The sequence below is a fragment of the Sciurus carolinensis genome, chromosome 12, assembly GCF_902686445.1.
Source record: "Sciurus carolinensis chromosome 12, mSciCar1.2, whole genome shotgun sequence".
Taxonomy (NCBI): domain Eukaryota; kingdom Metazoa; phylum Chordata; class Mammalia; order Rodentia; family Sciuridae; genus Sciurus; species Sciurus carolinensis.
The window spans coordinates 81,672,938-81,693,518 of record NC_062224.1 but is presented as its reverse complement, the minus strand read 5'-3'; the positions used below and the strand labels follow the sequence as shown (position 1 = coordinate 81,693,518).

The window sequence follows — 20,581 nt, the reverse complement described above, 5'->3', positions numbered from 1 at the left end:
TGGGATTGGATTCCTAGACAGTTGCTTTAGTGGAAAATTTGAAAATGGCATCCCTCTTTTTATATTATTTCTTGCAGTAATTCTAGTTATACTTAATAGGGATTTTATTCCTTCTCTGTCTTACCTAATTGTGCAGGTGTCTCATGGGTTGTTGTCCAGATTGTAGAACTGCTGCACAGATGAAATGAGCAAATGTGTATGTGACATTTGCACAAAGCCAAGAATATACTGTGTGCTCATGAGAGAGCTGCCATGAGAGCTGCCATGGCTGTTCTCCAGCTCTAGTGCTGTGAGGAAGGTGTATGATGTAGGGGAAGCAGGCCAGTTGGGAGAGCCCTGGAGGCTTCTCCTCTATCCCATTTTATTGCAGAAAGGTACAAAAAGTTTAGACTACTCCACAGGCCATGCAGCCCTCTTTGGGGCACCTAACCACCCAGGAAGGCTTTGTCCTTGAGTTCTGACAGAGGTGGTCTTTCCTGTCTAGGTGGTAATTGTGAGGTGAGTAAGCCTTAGGAAAGCCCTGGGCCCATATAAAAGTAATGATTACAAATGATAATAAATAGAATTGACTATTACATGGAGAACAGACCTGAAGTCATTTCAATAAGAAGACACCTTGGCTCAGTTCTGCTTTCCTGTGCTTTGGAACTGTCTTTACTATATAATGTTACTATGTAACACTTCTGGATTTTTCCCTTAGGGTGATGAGGATGTTGCTTCATGGGAAAGAGGTCTGACTGAGTCTTTTAGCAGAGAGTTGACCCCATTGGCTTGACCTCTGGGGTGGGGGCGGGGGGTGTCTTGCAGGTCATGAAGACATATCACATGTACAATGCCGACAGCATCAGTGCTCAGAGCAAACTAAAGGAGGCTGAGAAGCAAGAGGAGAAGCAAATCGGTAAATCTGTGAAGCAGGAGGACCGGCAGACTCCTCGCTCCCCTGACTCCACAGCCAATGTCCGCATTGAAGAGAAACATGTCCGGAGGAGCTCAGTGAAGAAGATTGAGAAGATGAAAGAGAAGGTGTGTATGCTCTAGCAACTGTACAGGCGGAAAGAATGTTCTGGGAGACAGGACTGATAGAAATTTCCCAGTAGGGAAAGAAGAGCAGAATAAGAAAGCTCTGGGTTCTTTTACCTAAGGAGTCCATTCTCTGTCCTGGCAGGTATCCTAGGTATTGAGGACGGATGTCAACTCCGAGTTTTCAACCTCCAGCATACAGACAAGAAACAGTAGTCACTTTCCCAACCCATTTTCTAAACTGAGCAGACTATCTTGCTGCTTTGGGAGGTGGGGGTGGGGGAACTGAGGACCTTGGGTTCAGCTTTAGGCATCAGGTGCTCAGAGGCCAGGTAAGTGACACCTCCTCCAGGTTGGCAGTGGAAAGATGCAGAATGCTATCTGAAGAAAGATTCAAAGTGGGGCACGCATCCAAAGTAGGGAGCCTCATTAACCTTTGCTGAATTGATCTACATTATGCCCTTGAATCTCATTAATCAGAATTAGAACCCAATTTAAAGCAGATGCGCATAGGGAGTAGCAGCACAGTTGTGGTTCTTGAATGTACTGTGCTTTCGTCTCCTGGAGAACAATCTCCCCTTTTTACAAAAAAAAAAAAAAGTAAAAGTTAACTTACTTTTTTTTTAAGTTAACTTCTATTTCCTTTTCAGCGCCAAGCCAAGTACACGGAGAATAAGTTGAAGGCCATTAAAGCCCGGAATGAGTACTTATTGGCTTTGGAGGCAACCAATGCATCTGTCTTCAAGTACTACATCCACGACCTGTCTGATCTTATTGATGTAAGTGCTTAAAGCTGGGGGGCCTATGGGCTCCTCTCTCCTGGCTTCAGAATCCTTGTCACACATTCCCCAATTCAGTTGTTCAGGCTTCTTGGGCATTTGAGATAATTACAAAAAGATAGTAACCATGATCCCTTAGGAGATTGCCATGTCCCAAGTTCTGGGTGATGTACTTTGTTTATTTCATTCACTTCTCACTACAGTCCTTGAAGGAAGATGTTATTATCTCTAATTTTATTGATTGACATTCAGAGAGTTTAGATGACTTACCCAGAGCTAGTAAGTGACAGAAGTAAGGTGGGTGCAGTGACGCATGCCTATAATCCCAGCAATTCGGGAGGCTGAGGCAGGAGGATCATAAGTCCAAGGCCAGCCTCAGCAACTTAGTAAGATTCTAAGTTACTCAGTGAGACTGTTTCAAAATAAAAATGACTGAGGATGTAGCTCAGTGGTAAAATGCCCCTGGGTTCAATCCCAAGTACCAATAAAACAAAACAAAACAAAACAAAACAAAAAAACAGGGGACAAAGGCAAAATTTGCACCTAGATCTTTTTACTAAACCCAAGTTCATGACCACAATGCTCTTTTTGGCTGCTAGGAAATATTCCCTTATGTCAGCAACTTGTATGAGAAGTAATGACAAGAGCTAGAGTTAGAATGTCATCCTTCACATTTATGTAGCACTTAGTGTTTGTTTCTGGTATGATCTCATATGATTATCACATCACCCTATGGGTAAGTAATGCTGTCCCCAGTTTATAGTTGAGAAAACTAGTGGTCCAGAGGGTTAAGAGACTCACCTACCCAGGGTTATAGGTTTGCAGTATACTTCAAATTAGGTTCCTGTCAGGAAGGCATCCAGATGACACTGACATCTGGACCATTCAAAGATGATCAAGAGAAGCAGGTTAGTAGGCACATGTGTTTTGCATGGGGCTGGCATAACCTTTCATCTTTGGCCTAATAAGTCAACCTTGACCTTGATCTAACCTTCATCTGGCCCAATCCTGAGCCAGTCCTAGGTAGAGCTGCTTTAGCATACTTTCTTACTTCATCCTCTGGTCATCACACACTAGCAACTGGAAACAACTGATGGAACATCAACATTCCAGTCTCTAGGACTTCAGGTGTGTCCCTGTATCCTGTTTGTGACCTGGCTTTTGCTCTAGACTCACAGCAATAGCAAATGGACCTTGCAAACCTCAGACCAGGCTGCAATGCTTGCTGCCTTGATTTCTCCACGAGATACTTGCCATACTGTACAATATCTTGTGGGGGTCTTGTCAGAGGTTCACTGTTCTCTAACTAGCTGGTTCATCTACTCTTGTCACTGAACTATTCTGGAATGCTGCTGTGTTTCCCACTCTTCCACCCAGCAAACTAAAGAACTCGACTAGATCATTGGTACTTAAATCTGGCCCAAATCAGAGTTGCTTGAGGAACTTTTCCAAAATACAGATTCCTATTGTCCTTTGGCCAGGGAGTTTTGATTCTGTAGGTTTGGGGCTGTTAATGCCCTGGATGTCATTGTCTCGCTGGGTAAGTGGAGCCTTGGTCTCTCTTCAGGCACCTCTTTGTTCTCTCTGCTTGTTGATGCTAATCTGAACACTGTCCTTCAATAGAGGGCAAAGCCCTAAACAGGGTCCTCTTAGTACAGCAACTCCTCACTATTTGGAAGAGGCCTGTTCTCAGCCTGAGGAAGAGAATCAGTTCTTTCTTATGCTCAGTTTCTGCTATTTATCTTGCATTTGGTGAAAATTTTTTTAAAAAAGAAAAGACTGTGCAGGGTGCCACACCTCTTGTACTGGTTTGTCCTCTTCCCTTTCTGTTGCCCTTGGGGTCACTGTCCTACCACTTTACCCAAATTCTGACCTCAGGGGAAGACAGGGGCTACTTCTGTATCAGTTACAACCTTCTTTATCACGTGTGAGCAGGGGTTTTAAAATTAGTATAAAAAGCAAGCTATTTTGGACCTTATTTTCATCATTTTTTTAAGCCCTGTTAAGAACCTAACTTCAGGGGCTGGGGAGATAGCTCAGTTGGTAGAGTGCTTGACTTGTAAGCACAAGGCCCTGGGTTCAATCCCCAGCACCCAAAAAAAAAGAACCTAACTTCACAGTATATGGTATGAACTGTCATTGAAAAAGAAGACAGCCAGCTTCCTCGGTACTCAGCAGGGCATGGGTCTAGGGGACTGTGAGCAAGTTGGGGTGGCAGCATTCCCGGCCACAAGGGTAGTAAATTTGCTCTTTTTTCTTTGCTGTTGTATTTTGGTTGTATCCAGTTTATTTTGCTTATTGTTTGTTTGGGTTTTGTTTTTTGTAGGGTGAGGACAGATTAGTTAGTCTTTTTAGGAAAAGTTGATAAGGTTACTGTACTCCATAAATGTTTAGTAATATTTATTTGGGTGAGGCCATGTGCCCAGCACCAGGGGTACAAATGGAATATAATAGTTTTGCCTGAGAGATATTCGTAGACTCTAGGTGTTTCAACCTTGGGTCAAGATCCTTTAAGGGAGCCATGAATTCACTTTTAGGTGTCTGACCTGATTTTTTTTTTTTTTTTGCGGTGCTGGGGATCAAACCCAGGGCCTTGTGCTTGCAAGGCAAGCACTCTACCAACTGAGCTATCTCCCCAGCCCCCTGACCTGATTTTTGAAGTGAATTGACTAGACTCGAATAGGGAAAAAATGTGAGGCTAGGTTTTATTTTGTGAAACTTTTATGTTAGGTGTGTATATGCATGCTTGTATGCCCATAGGAGTTCATGTATGTATGTGACGATGTAAATATATTCTTATTGAGAGTTGAGGATCACAAGTTTGAGAGTCACTGTACTAAGATCCAGAAGGGCAGGGACCAAGACTTACCTTACAAAACCTTAGTAGCCCCTTGTGCTTAATATGCAGCAGAACATGGATATGTTCACTGAAGAAAGAATAGAATAGAAAAAAGAGGAAGCAGATGATCCCCTAAGCCAAGATTTGCTTCACTTCTTGTGCCTTTAATACTGATTTAGCGTGTAATTTACATATGATGACTGAACTCGAGTGTTAGTTTCAAGAGTTTTGACAAATTTGTACACTCTTGTAATCTACATCTCTATCAAGATCTAGAATAAATACCTTGATGGAAGATATGTTCCTGTCACCTCAGAAAGTTCCTCCTGTCTCTTCCCAGTCAACTTCCCACCTTACAGCAACCACTTTAGTGATTTCATTCATCATAAATTAGTGTTGCCTGTTGGAGAATTTCATGAAGATGGGTATATACTGTATATGATTTTTTGTGTCTGACTTCTTTTGCCTAGCATTTTTTTGAACTTCATCCTTGTTGTTTGCATATATCAGTAGTTTCTTCCTTTTTCTTGCTGACCTATGTAATTAAAAAGGGCCAAAAGTGTGCTTTGGCAACACACCAACAGAGCAGGAGTGGGTGAGGAACCTGGGTGTGTTGGCATCTTGATCTTGACAGTATCCAGAACTTGCTGGAAGACATGGGATGATTCTTATTACAGTCCCTTGCCATCTGTGGTATGTATACATTCTGCCGTCTTTCTAGGGGTTTGAATCTCAATGTGTATTTAAGGCAAAGAAAAGAAGTGAAAAGAAGTTATTTTTGTCAATGCCATCACACTGACACAAGGTCTAGCCTTCGACTTCTTTTTATAGTATAGTGTGAGATTTAAACTCAGACTGTAGGAGTCCATGTGAGATATGTGACACACACCAGGAAAACCTCAACTTTGGGCCAAAAAGACATTCTGAGCTCACTTGATAGCATCAAGAACTGTAGGTCACTGGAATGTCATTATCCTCCCCTGTGCTCCTGTGACTCTCTCAGCCTAGGAGCAGATGGGTGAATGAAGAGTAGGGCATTGTCCTCACACTTAGCCGGCATGTTGTGAGTGCTAGGTACCTGGATAGAGGGTCCATGACACCATGTACACCCAAGTTGGACATGAAGGAACTTGGCTTTCCCAGTGGAAATTTTTATTAAGGGCAGTTACTGTTTTCCTCTGTATGAACTTGAAGTGGGTGTTATGAAACACCATTTTTATTTACTAGGTCTTTTCCAGAGTCTTTGAGAATATCAGCTGGTAAAGGGTTAATAAGCTACTGACTCCAGTTATCATACATCTGGGTGGGCTGTCATTAAATTCTTATAAAAATTTGATTTCCCCTGAGAAGGTTTTCATCAAACATTTATATAATCTAGAAATGGCCAGGGGAGCCCAGTGTGGCCACAGAACTCATCAGAAGCCATGGAAAACATGCTTTGTCCCCAGTGTGAACAAAATATCGCTCTGCCTCTACTCACTGGGATTCTTCTGGGAATACAATGAGATATTCAAATCCTATTTATCTAACCTTGGCCAGATATTGCTTTTTTGCTAAAGTCTCAGTTTCTGGCTGTTGCCCCTACAGATAGATAGATGGCCAAGGCTCTGGAAAACCTATTCCAAATGGCCCAGGTTAGCTGGAGTTGCAGAGAGCCAGAAGGCACATTTGTGAGTCAAGTTCCCACTCATTTGCACAGAGAAGCTACAGGGTGGTCATATAAATAGAGGCACTGCTGCAGCTTAGGAAGGCTCCTGCTTCCCTCAGACCATACACAGTAAGCGAACAAAAGGCCACACCCACTCACTTGACTTAGGTCAGTATTCAGACTATTTCCCAAGAGGCTGGAATCTACTTGTGGCCTCAGTTGGATTGATAACTAAGCTTTATCAAATGCCTACTGTGAGCAAAGCCGACCGTGTGGGAGGGTAATAAACAAGGGCAGAATACTGGCTAAGTCCTCCAGAAACTTGTATTCTGCTTGGGGATAAGAAATGGCAAACCACGGGATAAGGGCAAGTGTTCTATGTCACGTGAGGGCTCATCAGCAGAGTTCCAAGTGGAGGCCGGGCGATGTTGGCCAGGGATGCAGGGTTGACTATTTCTGAGAGTCTGGGAATTTGATTTGGATCTTGAAGAGTGGGTACAATTCCATTAGGTAAGAGGAGTAGGAAACATCTCAGGAAGAGAAAATACTAGGAGCTGCAGGATAGAGGTCAGTGGATTTAGGGACACTGATGATTGATGTTAAGTATCCATGCAGTACCAGCAATGTGTAAATGCTTTGCCTGTTATTAGCCTCAGAATAATCTGTGAAGACTGGTGTTACCCCCATTCAAGGCTCCGAGGAATTAAGTAGTTTGCTTATGGTCCCACAGTTGGTTGGAGGCATATGCTTCTCTAACACTATCTTAAACAAAGAGTATGTCATTGGATTGGAGCAGAAGAGGCTGAAGGAGAAAATAGAGGGAGATAATGTAAGATGGACAGACTGCAGACATAATTTGTTCTGCCTGTTTGACCTTGCTTAAATTATTTAACCTGTCAACCTCAGCTTCCTGATCTGGAAAACTAAGAAAATACTGACCTCACTGGTAGGTAATTATGAAGATTTAAATGTAGAATGTACACAGTGCACTTAGTACATTGTCTGGCACGTAGTAAACATACCCAGTGGATAGAAGCATTTCTTTACATTTCCAAACTAGGAAGGTGGATTTTTACCTTAGAAAAAAATAAGTGGTTCTTCAACAGGGGCATAATAAAAGTCACATTTTAGGACAGTGAAGCAGACAGCACTGGTGTATGATAAGGTATTTTTAGGACAGAAGCAGTGAGAACAGAGAGGAAAGGGGAGTTTCCAAAAATATATAAAGGTTCCTGAAGGACACCTTGACTCCCCCTTATTTTCCTTCCAACCCCCACCCTATGCTTTGGCAATGTTACCTGTCACTAGACTTACAGGCATAGAGTTCATCAGGGCCTATAGAGAGCTCCTTAGGAAGGTTTTAAGGTTCAAGGGCCCCCTGGCTAGTTCAGCAGCATCTCCCAGGGGAGGAAGGACCCTGCACGTGCAGCCTCCCAATCAGCTGCTTTTGTCTAGCTTTCATTTGCTTCTCCCTCCCATCTGAATTTAATGTCTTTCCATCCTCTGGCTCTAGTTAAGCTGTGACTGCCATTATTCTGCTAAAGCCAGGCACCTGCCAGAGCCTGTTGGCACTGAATCCAGAGCCCAGCCCAACGGGTGCTCCATCTCTGAGCTTCTGTCAGATGCCTGGAAGGAGGAGGCATGTCATGTGCTTTTTCTTCCCCAGTAGTAGCTGTTCCCAATGTGATCTTGATGAGGGGGAAGGCTTGGGGGGAGAGTTAATTTGATGCTTGCTTATGCGATGAAGTGACAGTCACACAGATGGCCTTCTCTATCCATGGATTCTTCTCTGACGTTTCTTCTTAGGTCTGGGCCTCAAAGCTGCTTAAGCAATAGAGAGGATAAAGAATAGCTGAAGAATTTGGATCTCTGGGTCCTTTTGGAGAAGTGGAGAATATTATCACAAAGTTTCAGGATGCCGTTGCTGAAAAGGGTCTGGGGATTACCTTTAATCCAAGGTTTTCAGACTTTTTCTTTAACAGAAGAATTCTTTCTTCAAACCAGACCTTACATAGACTCCCAATATATTAAACAGAAAAATGAGCAGAGCTGGCTTCGTTGAAGGAGGAATAGGAGGCTTAGTTGTTGGGCTGCCCTCTTCATCTCGGGGGCAGCCTGAGTGAGCCCTAGCACAAAACTTGGGCGCTCTGGTCTACAGCTTTAAAACCACTGGCTTCGTCGAATCTGTTCATTTTCTGTCAAGGAAACAGGTTCAGGGATGGCAAGTGACTTTTCTAAGGTTGCTTGAGTCTGCCTTCTGTGTTGTGTGTTTTTATATAGTTGCCTCTTTGATTTTTGTACTTTTTGGTGTAGGAAATCAGAATCCATTATATGATATAAATATCCTTAGTAATGCCTAGTTTGAAACTATTTAGTTTTTTGTTTTGTTTTGTTTTTTTGGTACCTGGGATTGAACTCAGGGGCACTTAACCACTGAGCCACATCCCCATCCCTTTTTTGTATTTTATTTAGAGACAGGGTCTCACTGTATTGCTTAGGGCTTCACTAGTTTCTGAGGCTGATTTGGAACTCATGATCCTCCTGCCTCAGCCTCCCAAGCCACTGGGATTACAGGCATGTGCCACCATGCCAGGCAATTGTTTAGTATTATAAATGCTATTTCTGTAGGGCAGGAGCTTCAGTATAGAAATCCTACTCTGCAGCTCAGAGTTGGAATGTTAGAAGCTGATGGGTTGACCCACAGAGTCAGCCTCTCATTTTATTTTCCCACCTGGAGCTGAGGGTATGTAAATTAGCTGCTGTTGGAACACTCTGGATTTTTGACCCCTGAGGGCCGAAATGGTCTGGTGTGCTTGGTATGTAGTAACTTACCACAGCCATCCTCAGGAAGTGGCAGGCTATATTGTTATTATTGAATTTTGTCATAATGGCAACCTCAGACAAATCTGGAAATAGAATTCTTTTTTTTTTTTTTTCTTTTGATACCAACAACTTGAACCCAAGGTTCAAGTTGCTGAGGCTGACTTTGAACTCACAATCCTTCTGCCTCAGCCTCCAGAGCTGCTGGGATTACAGGCATGTGCCACTGCACCCAACAGAATTCTTTAACTCTTAACCCTTCTCATGTTTATGGAATAGCACTGAGTTAAATCGTGTCATTTGGTCCTTATGGGTCCTCCTTCATCTAGCCACCTCACAGTCCTTAGGGTGTGTTTAACCATTGATCTGGGAGTCCAGAACTGAGAATTCTATCTCGTGCAGATCTTGGAATTCTGAATTCAGCCTTCTTCCCACTGTACAGCAAGTCTCATTGATGTGCTCAGATCTGCCCTGGGGACCACCCGCCCTTTCTGTCAGGCTTTGGGGCTGTCGTGGTGTGCTCACGTGCCTTCTCCTTCCACAGCAGTGTTGTGACCTAGGCTACCACGCTAGTCTGAACCGGGCCCTGCGCACCTTCCTCTCTGCTGAATTAAATCTGGAACAGTCGAAGCATGAGGGTCTAGATGCCATCGAGAATGCAGTAGAAAACCTGGATGCTACCAGTGACAAGCAGCGCCTCATGGAGATGTACAACAATGTCTTCTGCCCCCCTATGAAGTTTGAGTTCCAGCCCCACATGGGGGACATGGTGAGGCCCTCTTCCTATTCCCACACATCCCCAGGGACCTGAGTATGTTTGTGGGCAGCTTCACTACACACTACACAGAGGCCGTGTTATTCTGGGGGGAGAGGGCTTCCTGTCGAGGAGGTGAGGCCCATGTGACTCATTCAGCAAATAGCCACCAAGTGCCTGCCTGTTGGAGCCCTCAGGAAACTTATGTCTAGTGAGAGAGTTAGCTGAGGTTGGGAGAGAAAAATATGCACAGAGAGGGACATCCAAAGGGGACAGCTACCAGGCATAGTGATGTGTGCACATAATTCCAACCTCTTGGGAGGCTGAAGCAGGACTTCCAGGCCAATTTGAGGCCAGCCTGGTCAACATGACCCTATCATTAAAAAAAAAAAAAATCAGAGGGAACAGCTGGTACATTCTCAAAACTACTTAATATGTGAAAGGAAAGTGGGGGAAGGGGCCCTCCAAGTGGTGGACTGGAAGAAGCAAGAGCTGAGGTGGGGCCAGGCCCTAGAGGCTTCTGTGAGGGAGGAAGGGCAGGCTAAGCATAGGAAGGAAGTGATCTTGTCATTTGGCAGAGTTCTGAAGGATCTATTCTCCTGGGTTCAGAAGATTGTGATGAAGGATGTAGTTTTCCTTGGATATTGAACACAAGAGTGTAGGTGTCTCCAGAAGGGACAGGAGCTAAGAGGCGATCCTGAAAGCCTGATGCTGGTTGCCAAGGCAGGGAGCATGAATGTGGGGACCTTGTTAGGGATTCTTCACCTTCAGTGACTGAAACGAGAAGGGTATAAAGTGAGAGGAAAGAGAAGCTCCTGGTTCTGAATCTTAGGTTCTCCTTCTGGTGTTTGTGGAGTATCAGAGTGAACCTCATTCCTGCATTTGGGAGCCATGATTTCAACTACAAATCAGAAGGCGGGTAAATAGGCTTCCAATGCAGGAAGGATCAGGATGGACCTTCAGGCATGGTTGGATTTAGGAGAGGAACTTTATCAGGACTCAGTGGGTTTTTTGTCGTACTTTCATTCTCGGGATCTTACCTGGAGGCAAGGTGACTGCATTCCCAGCCTTATCTCCCTATAGGTTGGAATCCAGAGGAATGAGGATCTGCCTCCCTCCTCAGAATCCCCACAGAGGTCTCACTGTGTCCACTGGCTTTGATTGGGTGATGTGCTTATCCCTGAGACAGTCACTGTGGCTGGGTATCAGTTGACTTCCTGGCTAATGCCTGGGTCAGATGCTTCATTCAAAGCACTTGGCCCGAGTTGTGGAGTGGGAGGTTCTCCCTGAGGACAGTCAGACCAAAGTTATCAAAAGAAGGAGGCACGGATGCTAGGGGACCAAGAAACAGCAATGTGCTCTTGCCTGGTGCAGTGCTTCCCTTAGGATTAGCATCCAGACTCCTTAGAAAGCCCCGCTCCACAGTAACAACCATAGCAGTGTAATCAGAAGATTCACTGTCCTCAAAGGCCACCGTGGACAGTGGGACATTTCTGTCCTGAAGACAAAAGCATGGAAAGGATTTCTTTCCTTCTTGGGAAAACCAAACCACTTACAGACTGTTTCCACTGCTGTGGCTTCAGAGATGTCAGCGTCTGAACAGATGGGGAAGTGAGACGATGCATGTGCAGTTAGAGTTGGGGAAGGGTGTCACCAACCCCCAGGAAACCCCATTCCTCACCTGCCCTGGCTCCTGATCAAATTTGCCTTCTAAACTCCTTCCCCAGCTGCCTCTGAGATTCCTTCCCAAGCTTTGGTGGAACTTGGGGACCAGCTGAGCAGAGTGATACATTTTCTGGTGTTGACTGAGTTATCTTCTGAGCCAAACAGCTTGTCTCCATAAAGGGGAATCCAGATGCTGGGTACTCAGGCCCCCTCCTAGCCCTGTCAGAGCCACATTTCCATTCTCTAGAGCACAGCTGGAATGCATTACCTTGCACCCTGGTAGGAGATCCCTGCCAAAACATGCATCAGCAGCTCTGCTGTGTCTTAAAGGAACAGACGTAGAGGTGAATTTTCCTCCATGACTCCTCCCTGCCAGGTCTGGGTTACTTTAAAAATCAATAGTTCATTCTTCTGCCTGGGTGCTCTCTTTATGTCATATAGCTAGCTGATCAATGGCAAAGCCAGGCAGGAGCCAGGGCCAGACCTAGAGCTTACAAGGTTCCACATTCTAGCCTAGTCTTCCCAAGAGTGGAAAATAAAAAGAGATGAGAGGGAAAGTCGTTCTTGGTCCCTGAAGCCAGTCTGTCCTCATCAGTGTGGGTTGTCCGTAGACAGTGGAGGCAGCATGAAAGAGCTGCCTGGAAGTCCTTGAATTGGACCAGAGTTCGGTGGCATTTTGACCAGAAGCCCTGAAATTGGCCAAGGCCCCGCACTGACTGGTGTTCTGGGGCCCTCAACACATGAATTGATGCCAAGCACTAGGAGGTGGTGCCTGTCTCTACTCTTGGTGCCCCCAGAGGCCTGTGGGGCTCTGAATGCCTGACTGGTGACATCAGGCAGCCAGAGAGTTTTTCACTCTTGGCACTAACTCTTTCTGGCCAGTGAGCTCTCTCCATTGTGTCTACTTATCCAAGAGCCAGAGTGAAGTCAGCTCTCTTCAGATCTGAGAGCTGGCTTGGGTCAGCCTCTCAGCCCGGAGAAGAGGTCAAAGCAGTTTGGAGCTTAAAAGCCAATGGATGAAAAGGTCAAGTCCCAGCCCCCTCCATTTGAAGAGAGGTTTTGTCTTTCAAGCAAGAGAATGGTCTCTGAGCATATGAATATGCCCACTCGTTGCTGAGGAGGATGGAGCCCAGTCCTATCTAGAAAGCTCTCTTCAGACAAGAGCTAAAGGATACATGGTAGCAAGATGACAGGAGCTGCCTGGCATGGATCCTGCCTCCCTACCTTTTGCTCCTCTTCAGTCATCTTGGGGACTGGGGGTGACATCATGCCACAGCCACACCCCTATCAAGAGGGACGGTAGATTGGCTGTCCCTTCACACAGGGGAAAGCTTCTTGGCAGTAATTCTTGGGGGAAGGGCAGGTTGCAGAGGATCCTCTCCCACAGAGATCTAGTAAAGACCTGGGGCAAAATGATAGCTCTTTGGAAAATGTCACACTCCACCAGATTCCATGCCCTCTGGGGCCCGCAGCACAGCCTGTGAACTTGTTCCCCGCTTCGCGCGCTCTCTCATTGAGTCAGCCTTCTCATGCATGGCCTGGATTTATAAACACACGCTGGCTGCCAAGAGCGGCAAGTTAGCCTCCTGACCCACTTCTCTCCTGCTTTCACTCTGGTGTATGAAGGGGGAGGAGGGAAGGGCTGGAGAGGTGGCCACTTGGACCTCCAGCAGGAAATCCTCACTGTGCCAAAGCATTGTATTTCTGAAGCTGGGGCTGCCCAAGGCACTCTTTTCCAGCCTCCTCAGCCTTCCACAGAGCTGTGGACCTTGTGTAGACCCACTTCAGCCAAGCATCAGCCTGCGGAGAGGTGCCAAAGAGAGAAACCTGAACTTTCTAAACCAATCCCTCTCCCCATTCCTTTCATGAGCCCTTTGGTCCTAGAAGAGGTCCCCACACATCAACTTTAGATTTTGTTTCCACACACAAACTGCAAGCCTTACACCTTGAATTAGTTTTATTAGCAGTAAGAGAACTCTGGAACTGCCAAAAGAACTGTGTCCTCTTCCTGACCCGGTATGACTTTCTTCTGGCAGGCCTCCCAGCTCTGTGCCCAGCAGCCTGTCCAGAGTGAGCTGGTGCAGAGATGCCAACAGCTGCAGTCCCGCTTATCCACTCTGAAGATTGAGAATGAAGAGGTAAGTTTCCCACCTAGGAGGCTCAGAGCGCCCTCTGAGGTTCCCTGTTGAACTTCTTGCTGCTGCCCATCTGGGAGCAGGTGGAAGGAGCATGCAGAGAATGTCCGGGCTGCTGCAAACATTTCCTAGCCAAATGTAGGCTTGGACTTTCCCCCTGCTACATCCTGCCCTTGAACTCCAGGAAGTTGCTCTTGCATTGCCAAAGGTTGTGCTCTATTTTGAGCTTTTGCAAAGTGCTTTTTACCCCTTCTCCACATTTAATCAAAATGGCACTTGGCAGCTGTGTGAACAATATTGTGTCTCTGAAACCACCCCCTCATGCCTGGCTTTTTCCAGCATTTTCAAATAAACAGAGGCCTTTGACTTTGACACTTCAAACATCTCCATCCTCTTCGGAAAGGGTGACTTTTTTCTGGGCCCAGCATATTTTCTTTCAACAGCCAGTTCAAAAGGGCAGTTTGATCAGTGATCCAGCTTTCTGTTGAGCTCAGATGGCCTCTTACCTTGCTTCTCAGTAAGTCTTACTTTTCCCAGAAAGATCAGGAAAAACTGGGGTTGGGTCACTTGGTTTGCAAATAGGGAAACAAATTCATCAATTTGTTGAAGCTCAGGAAACAGAACCTGGGGCACTGCAGGACTCTGCCCATCAGACGTTTTAACTAGCTCTTTGTATAGTTGTGGACTTTTATTATAACAAAGAGCTAATGTCAAATTTTAAAAGTAAGCATTAAGGAAAAGAACCAAGTCAATTATATAGCACACAGTGGGTGATGGCTTTTAGGTCCTCATTAAAGAGGGTAGCATGCTGTAGCAGGGTCCATGTGACTTTATCACTCTTGGCACCATCCGGTGGGAAGCAGAGCTGCACCTTCTATGGTGTCTTCCATCCTTCCCAGCCCACTCTTCTCCCACTTCTCCAGACTCTTTTGCAGCCTGCCTCTCATGCATTATGTTGACCCTCATCATCACAGGTAAAAAAGACAATGGAGGCCACCCTGCAGACCATCCAGGACATTGTGACCGTCGAGGATTTTGATGTGTCTGACTGCTTCCAGTACAGCAATTCCATGGAATCTGTCAAGTCAACTGTCTCAGAAACTTTCATGAGCAAGCCCAGCATCGCTAAGAGGAGAGCCAACCAGCAAGAGACAGAGCAGTTTTATTTCACGGTAAGGGAGCCCAATAGCCTTTACAAAGCATCAGCAGGCACTGTGGCACCCACGGGAGCTTTAGAACTCATAGTCCTTGTCAAATCTTGGAAAGGTAGACTTTGAATATCCTAGATTTAAATCTGGGCATACTTGGAGACCATCTCTGCACTTAAAGGGACAATATCTACAAGTCGTATATGTCTAGCAGAGACCCCCACCACCCCAAAGGAAGAAGAGATATTCTCAAGTATACTATGAAGATTTTTGGGGTTTTTCTTTTTGGTACCGGGGATTGAACCCAGGAGTGGTTAACCACTAAGCCACATCCCCAGCCCTTTTTAATATTTTATTTAGAGACAGGGTCTTACTGAGTTACTTAGGGCCCCACTAAGTTGCTGAGGCTACCTTGAACTTGCATTCCTCCTGCCTCAGCTTCCCGAGCTGCTGGGATTTCAGGCATGCTCCAGCTACTACCAGAATTTTTAAAAAGACATCTTTAAGCAGCTAGTAGGCTTTTATTTGAAAGCTTCCTTCTCAGCTACAAGGGATCATGTTGGTTCTTAGGAACTACGTCCAAATATGCTGGCTAACACCTTGTTTTTATAAGTCTAAAGTCTCCTTAAGATGATATGATGACATTATTTTGTAACATTCATTGTTGGGGAATTATTTTTCATAATTACTACTAAAATTTAAAGGGACTGACAATATGCAGCATTGTTGTTTTGCAGAGCATTCCAAAACATTGTATTTTGTTATTCATGTATCTTCTTTTAGACAGATGGACCCATTTTTTTTATTTTTAAGTGGTGTTAACAGTCCTTGGAAGGTTGCTAGCTGGTTTTTGGTGCTGCTTTTTAATAATTAAGTTATTTTGAGCTTGCCAAGTAGGATTTATTGTTGCCTGGACTAAAATTTATTTCCTAATCTTCCAAAGACCAAGAAAGGAAAAATTAAGTTTGCAGATGTGAGATGAAATATAGCCAGTGAATATGCATACTGATTCCGAATGAAAGGAATTAACTTGTTTTTCAGTCAAGAAGCACAGTCTGCATGCAGTAAATTGAATTTTTCCTCCAACTGGAACAATTTGTTTAATTCTCCTTTGAACGTTGCCCTTTCTGCATTAAGAACACTAATGATTTGCTAATTTTTTAAAAAATCTGTTTTTTAATTAGTTAAGCTCAGAATTCTTGGGTTGTTTTCTTTTCTTTTCTTTTTCTTTTCTTTCTTTTTTTTTTTTATCCTGGAGAAGACTGTTGAAAGGGAGTGATTTAAGAGTATTATTCTTGTAAAATAATTTCAAAAAAAGTTATACAAAGAAAAATATGCTTAGTATATGAAATTTAAAGAGAAGAAAATAAAAATAATCCACAATCCTATCCCCTAGAAAGATAATGGTGTTAGGATATATTCCCTTTTGGTATTTTTTCTATGCATATCCAAATACATATGAGAATATATATTTATATTTTGATTACAAAATATGGGATATTACTGAACATATTGTTTTATAATTAAAGTCATTTTATTACAACATTTTTAAAGTAACTGAGTGAAATATTAAAATATATTCAAAAAAATAATGGAATGACATTTTGGTTTATTCGATAATTTTTGCAAAATGTTTAACGTATTGCCTGGATCATAGTTTGTCAGCATTTCAGTAAATGCAGAAATTTTATTTTCAACATCATCACTGTTAATTTATTATTAATCATTGCCAATGTATTCATTGATCATTTATTGTGGATTTACTGTATGCCAGACAGCATGCTTTAGGCTGAGAATGCTAAGAATATTAAGATGAAGAGGGGAATGATGGACTTGGGCATGTAAAGGGAAAACTTTTCATTTTTACTTTTTCTCTATAAACAGTTTGAATGCATTGGTTTTGGGTTTTCGTTTTTGTTTTTGTTTTTTGTACCAAGGGTTGAACCAGGGGTACTTAAACACTGAGCCACATCCCCGGCCCTTTTTTTATATGTAATTTTGAGACAGGATCTCACTAAGTTACTTAGGGTCTCTCTAAGTTGCTGAGACTGACCTTGAGCTGGTGATCCTCCTGCCTCAGCCTCCAGAGCCACTGGGATTATAGGTGTGCACCATCACACCCAGCAGAATGAATTGATTTTTGTAATTCAAAAAGAAATTTAAAAATTTTTCAAATGCATGTGTGCACATGTACATAAATGGCAACCAGGATGAATGACACTCAGGAAGCATCACAAAAAATGGCTTTTGTGCTTGATCTTGAAGGTCAAGTGAATTGTGCAGAAGATCGGGGAGGAAGGAGCAGAGTGTGCGAAAGCATAGTTATACAGAAACCTGGGTCCCGTGTTCAGAGAACTCCTTAATTATAATTAGGACTGTGTTGCTGCCCCAAGCTTCATCATCTCAGGAGCTTGTTGAAGATTCACTGTTAGACTGTTTGGTTAATCTGTCTGGATTGCTTAGATACAAATGACTCGATCTTGTTATGTTGAGGAAGATTTCCATTTTTTTAAGTTAAGAAAATTTGGGACATAAAATTCTTTGTAAGATGACTTTTGTCAGAATTACTTTTTGGCTTATATAAATCTCTAATATTTGTATTCAAAGTCAGTAAAAGCAGGAATGGATGGAATGACCCTGTTCTATCCAGCTGGTGACCTCTTAAATCCTGTCCACCCCTTCACCTATCTAAATGCACTGACATCCTCTAACCCATTTCCTGTCTTTTATGAACATGGTGCTATTTATCAAAATTGTGTGCAGATTTCCATGGCTTACAGGAATGGTTTTTGTCTGGGCTTGTTCAATAATGGATTTACAAGAGAGTTCATCATTTTTGCAACTGGTACCTGAAATGTTTCAGATAATTCATCTCTTGATAAGAGGACTTGTTTGGGGTGGTAAAATGGACATTTGAGAAAAGATGCCCATGTTAAAGGGAGGGACAGCCTGTGCTTGCCAAACCTTACAAAGCTCTGTGTTTCTTTGCTTCTCTTTGCGCTTCTTTTGGAAAGTTTAGAAGTGGTCCTTTGTTGTGTCTTGATAGTGTACCTAGTGACTTAAAAGGACTTCTGGGATAGTTTTCTGACCACTTGTGGCTATAACCAGATTAATCTGTCCAGGTGACATCAATTAGAATTTTGAAGTATGACCTATAAAGGTCACTGGCTTTCAGGAACCTCAGGAAAATAATCATGAAATTTTCCAGTGTAAAGCAAATTTTAAAAATCATCTAACCTAAACTTCTTGGCCAAGGTCTTCAGCAGCAGCTGAACCCAGAAATCTCTGGTCATGGGCTTTTCCTCTGCACCCTGCTGAAGGAGTGGTGCTAAAGGGCAAGGCTCAGGAACGCTGAGCAGCTTTCCCCTCTTATATACCATACGTAGGGAAATGCTTCCTGATCTCCTGGACTTGGTGTCTGTCACTCATCTTTTATAACACATCATCCAGCGATGACTACCTTTTTTCTTACTGCCGTTTTTATTGTGATTCTTTTTTTCTGGTACCAGCGATTGAACCCAGGGGCACTTAACCTCTGAGCCACATCCCCAGCCCTTCTTTATGTTTTATTTAGAGGCAGGGTCTTGCTGAGTTGCTTAGCGCCTTGCTAAATTGTTGAGGCTGGTTTTGAACTCCCAATCCTCCTGCCTCAGCCTCCCAAGCCACTGGGATTACAGGCTTCACCACCACGCCTGACTATTGTGATTCTTTAAAATACGGTATTTTTTTTAAGATACAAAAATTTCAAAAGGCCATGCATGAAAAAGTAAAGCCTTGCCCTGACCCTGACCTCTGCTTCTTCTCCCGCTACCAGTGATTGAAACTAGTTTGGCGGCCATGCGTAGGAAAACCACTAATATATTGGTAAATATCCTTTAATACAATGAATCACATTAGAAATGTAATGAAATAAAGTAAAAAGACTAATAGAAGCGCACCACTCATGCTGTTCTTTACTTTTATTAATTTGTTCTATATATTTTCATGTTAGTCCAGAAAGGTCTGCTTCCTTTTTCAATGGTTGGACAGAATTCCATTACATGGATATATGACTCTTTGTTCGGCCAGTTCTCTCCTCATAGACCATAGTGCTCACTGTTTAGCCAAGAATTATCAAAGTTAGAAGACTGGCATTTTTCCCAACTATTTCAATGGAGTGTTAGAGTATAGGATTCTTGTATTGGGGGTGGAGTGGGAAAGAGTTTAAGAATGATGGCCAACAAATAACAAAGTCAGACTACCTGAATTCTTGGGGACAAGTTTGGAAAAGGTCATTAGAAAGAAGACAGTGCCTGGCCATTGGAGCAGTGTGTGTTAGACCAATAAACTTGGAATTTGTGACCTGAGACCTTTTTCTATCTTGGTATCCTGCAGGCTTTGGTAAACATGTGCTAAACAGGTACAAATGACTGATGCCCCTGTGCTGCCAATTAAACTGGAGAGATGTGCTCCATTTAAGGTTTACTCTATTATGTATTATGTATTCTGTCTAACAGCTGTTTCCTGCTTTAAAAATTGACAGGGAGGAGGGGAAATGTCAGCGGGCCTGAATGGTGGGGAAACAGCCACAGTAATGACATCTGTGTATCTAGACCCAGCTCACTCCTCCTCCCACCCCACCCCTTGCTGCATAGATACTTAGAGCTAGCCTGCATTTGCTCAGACCAAGTTCATTGTGAAAGCAAAGTCCTGCAATTCATATCCCCATGGTAAGAGTAAATTTCAAGAGAGGACTTCTAAAAATGAAATTTGAAAAGCATTCTTATGCCCATTACTGTTTTTTAAATGCCTAAACATGCCTGTTTTGATTTAGTTGTGTTTTTTTTTTTTTTTTACATCAGCATAAAGCAAAGAAGGTAAGGAAGGAATGTTTTTAGGTTGCTCAATCAGGTGACTCAGGAATAAGAAAGGCTTTCTGAGCACCTGCCATGTGCCAACCCCTGTGTCAATCATAGTCATGCTTGTCCTGCTTCATCCTCAGCAACCTCGTGAAAAGGTATTCCTATTTTTCCACTGGAAAAACTGAGACGCAAGTGGGTTAACTGATTTGCCCAAAGTTAGAAGAATTAATAAATGGCAGGCCTAGAATATTCCATTTTACTGTGACAAAAATGTCTGTCAGGGATGGAGGCCTCAAAAAGAAAAATGACTATATTAATATCTTTTAATAAATCAACCTCATTGCTCTCAATACCAATTAGGAATTATTAAGAAATAATGAGATCATAAAAATGGAATTTAAGCCATGCACGATAGCGTACACCTGTAATTCCAGCAACTTGGGAGGCTGAGGTAGGAGGAGCCCAAGTCTGAGGCCAGCCTGGGCAACTTAGCCAGGACTTTCTCAAAACAAAAAGGTGAGCAGCTGTAACTCAGTGGTAGAGTCCCCCTGGATTCAGTCCCCAGGATGACAATCAATCGGTCACATAAAAATGCAATTGAAGTTTCACAGTGCAAAGAAAAAAAAAACAAAAAAAACTCCATAATGGACTTTTTACCTCCTTTCCTGCTTTTTGCAGAAATCTTATTTTGATAGTATCTAATGAAAAGGTTGGGGTGGGAAGCATTAGTCAGACTGTTTTAGAAACTTGGTTTATATTGGTAAAATAAAATCCCCAGGTAAAGTGAAAACCTCAGGCAATCACTTTGCTTTTGGGTGTTTGGTGAAAAAGTGTAATAAAAGAAAATCAGTTACCCAATATTAAGACAGATTTTAAATAAGGGATGTGACTTTTATTGCCCAAGAAAGAGATTTTTTATTTTTTATTTTTTG

General features: G+C 43.3%; 1 protein-coding gene across 5 annotated transcripts in view; it reads left to right on the top strand.

Annotated features, from left to right (window-relative positions):
• Srgap2 (SLIT-ROBO Rho GTPase activating protein 2) overlaps positions 1-20,581 on the top strand; it is a 237,876-nt gene that overhangs the window by 169,570 nt on the left and 47,725 nt on the right. For 4 of the 5 annotated variants that reach the window (XM_047519790.1, XM_047519792.1, XM_047519793.1 and 1 more), the window contains exons 6-10: positions 808-1,023; positions 1,671-1,799; positions 9,651-9,875; positions 13,562-13,663; positions 14,635-14,832. In XM_047519790.1, coding sequence (XP_047375746.1) covers positions 808-1,023; positions 1,671-1,799; positions 9,651-9,875; positions 13,562-13,663; positions 14,635-14,832 — 870 coding nt within the window. The remainder of the gene's footprint in view (positions 1-807; positions 1,024-1,670; positions 1,800-9,650; positions 9,876-13,561; positions 13,664-14,634; positions 14,833-20,581) is intronic. The other variant, XM_047519791.1, reaches the window with a different exon arrangement.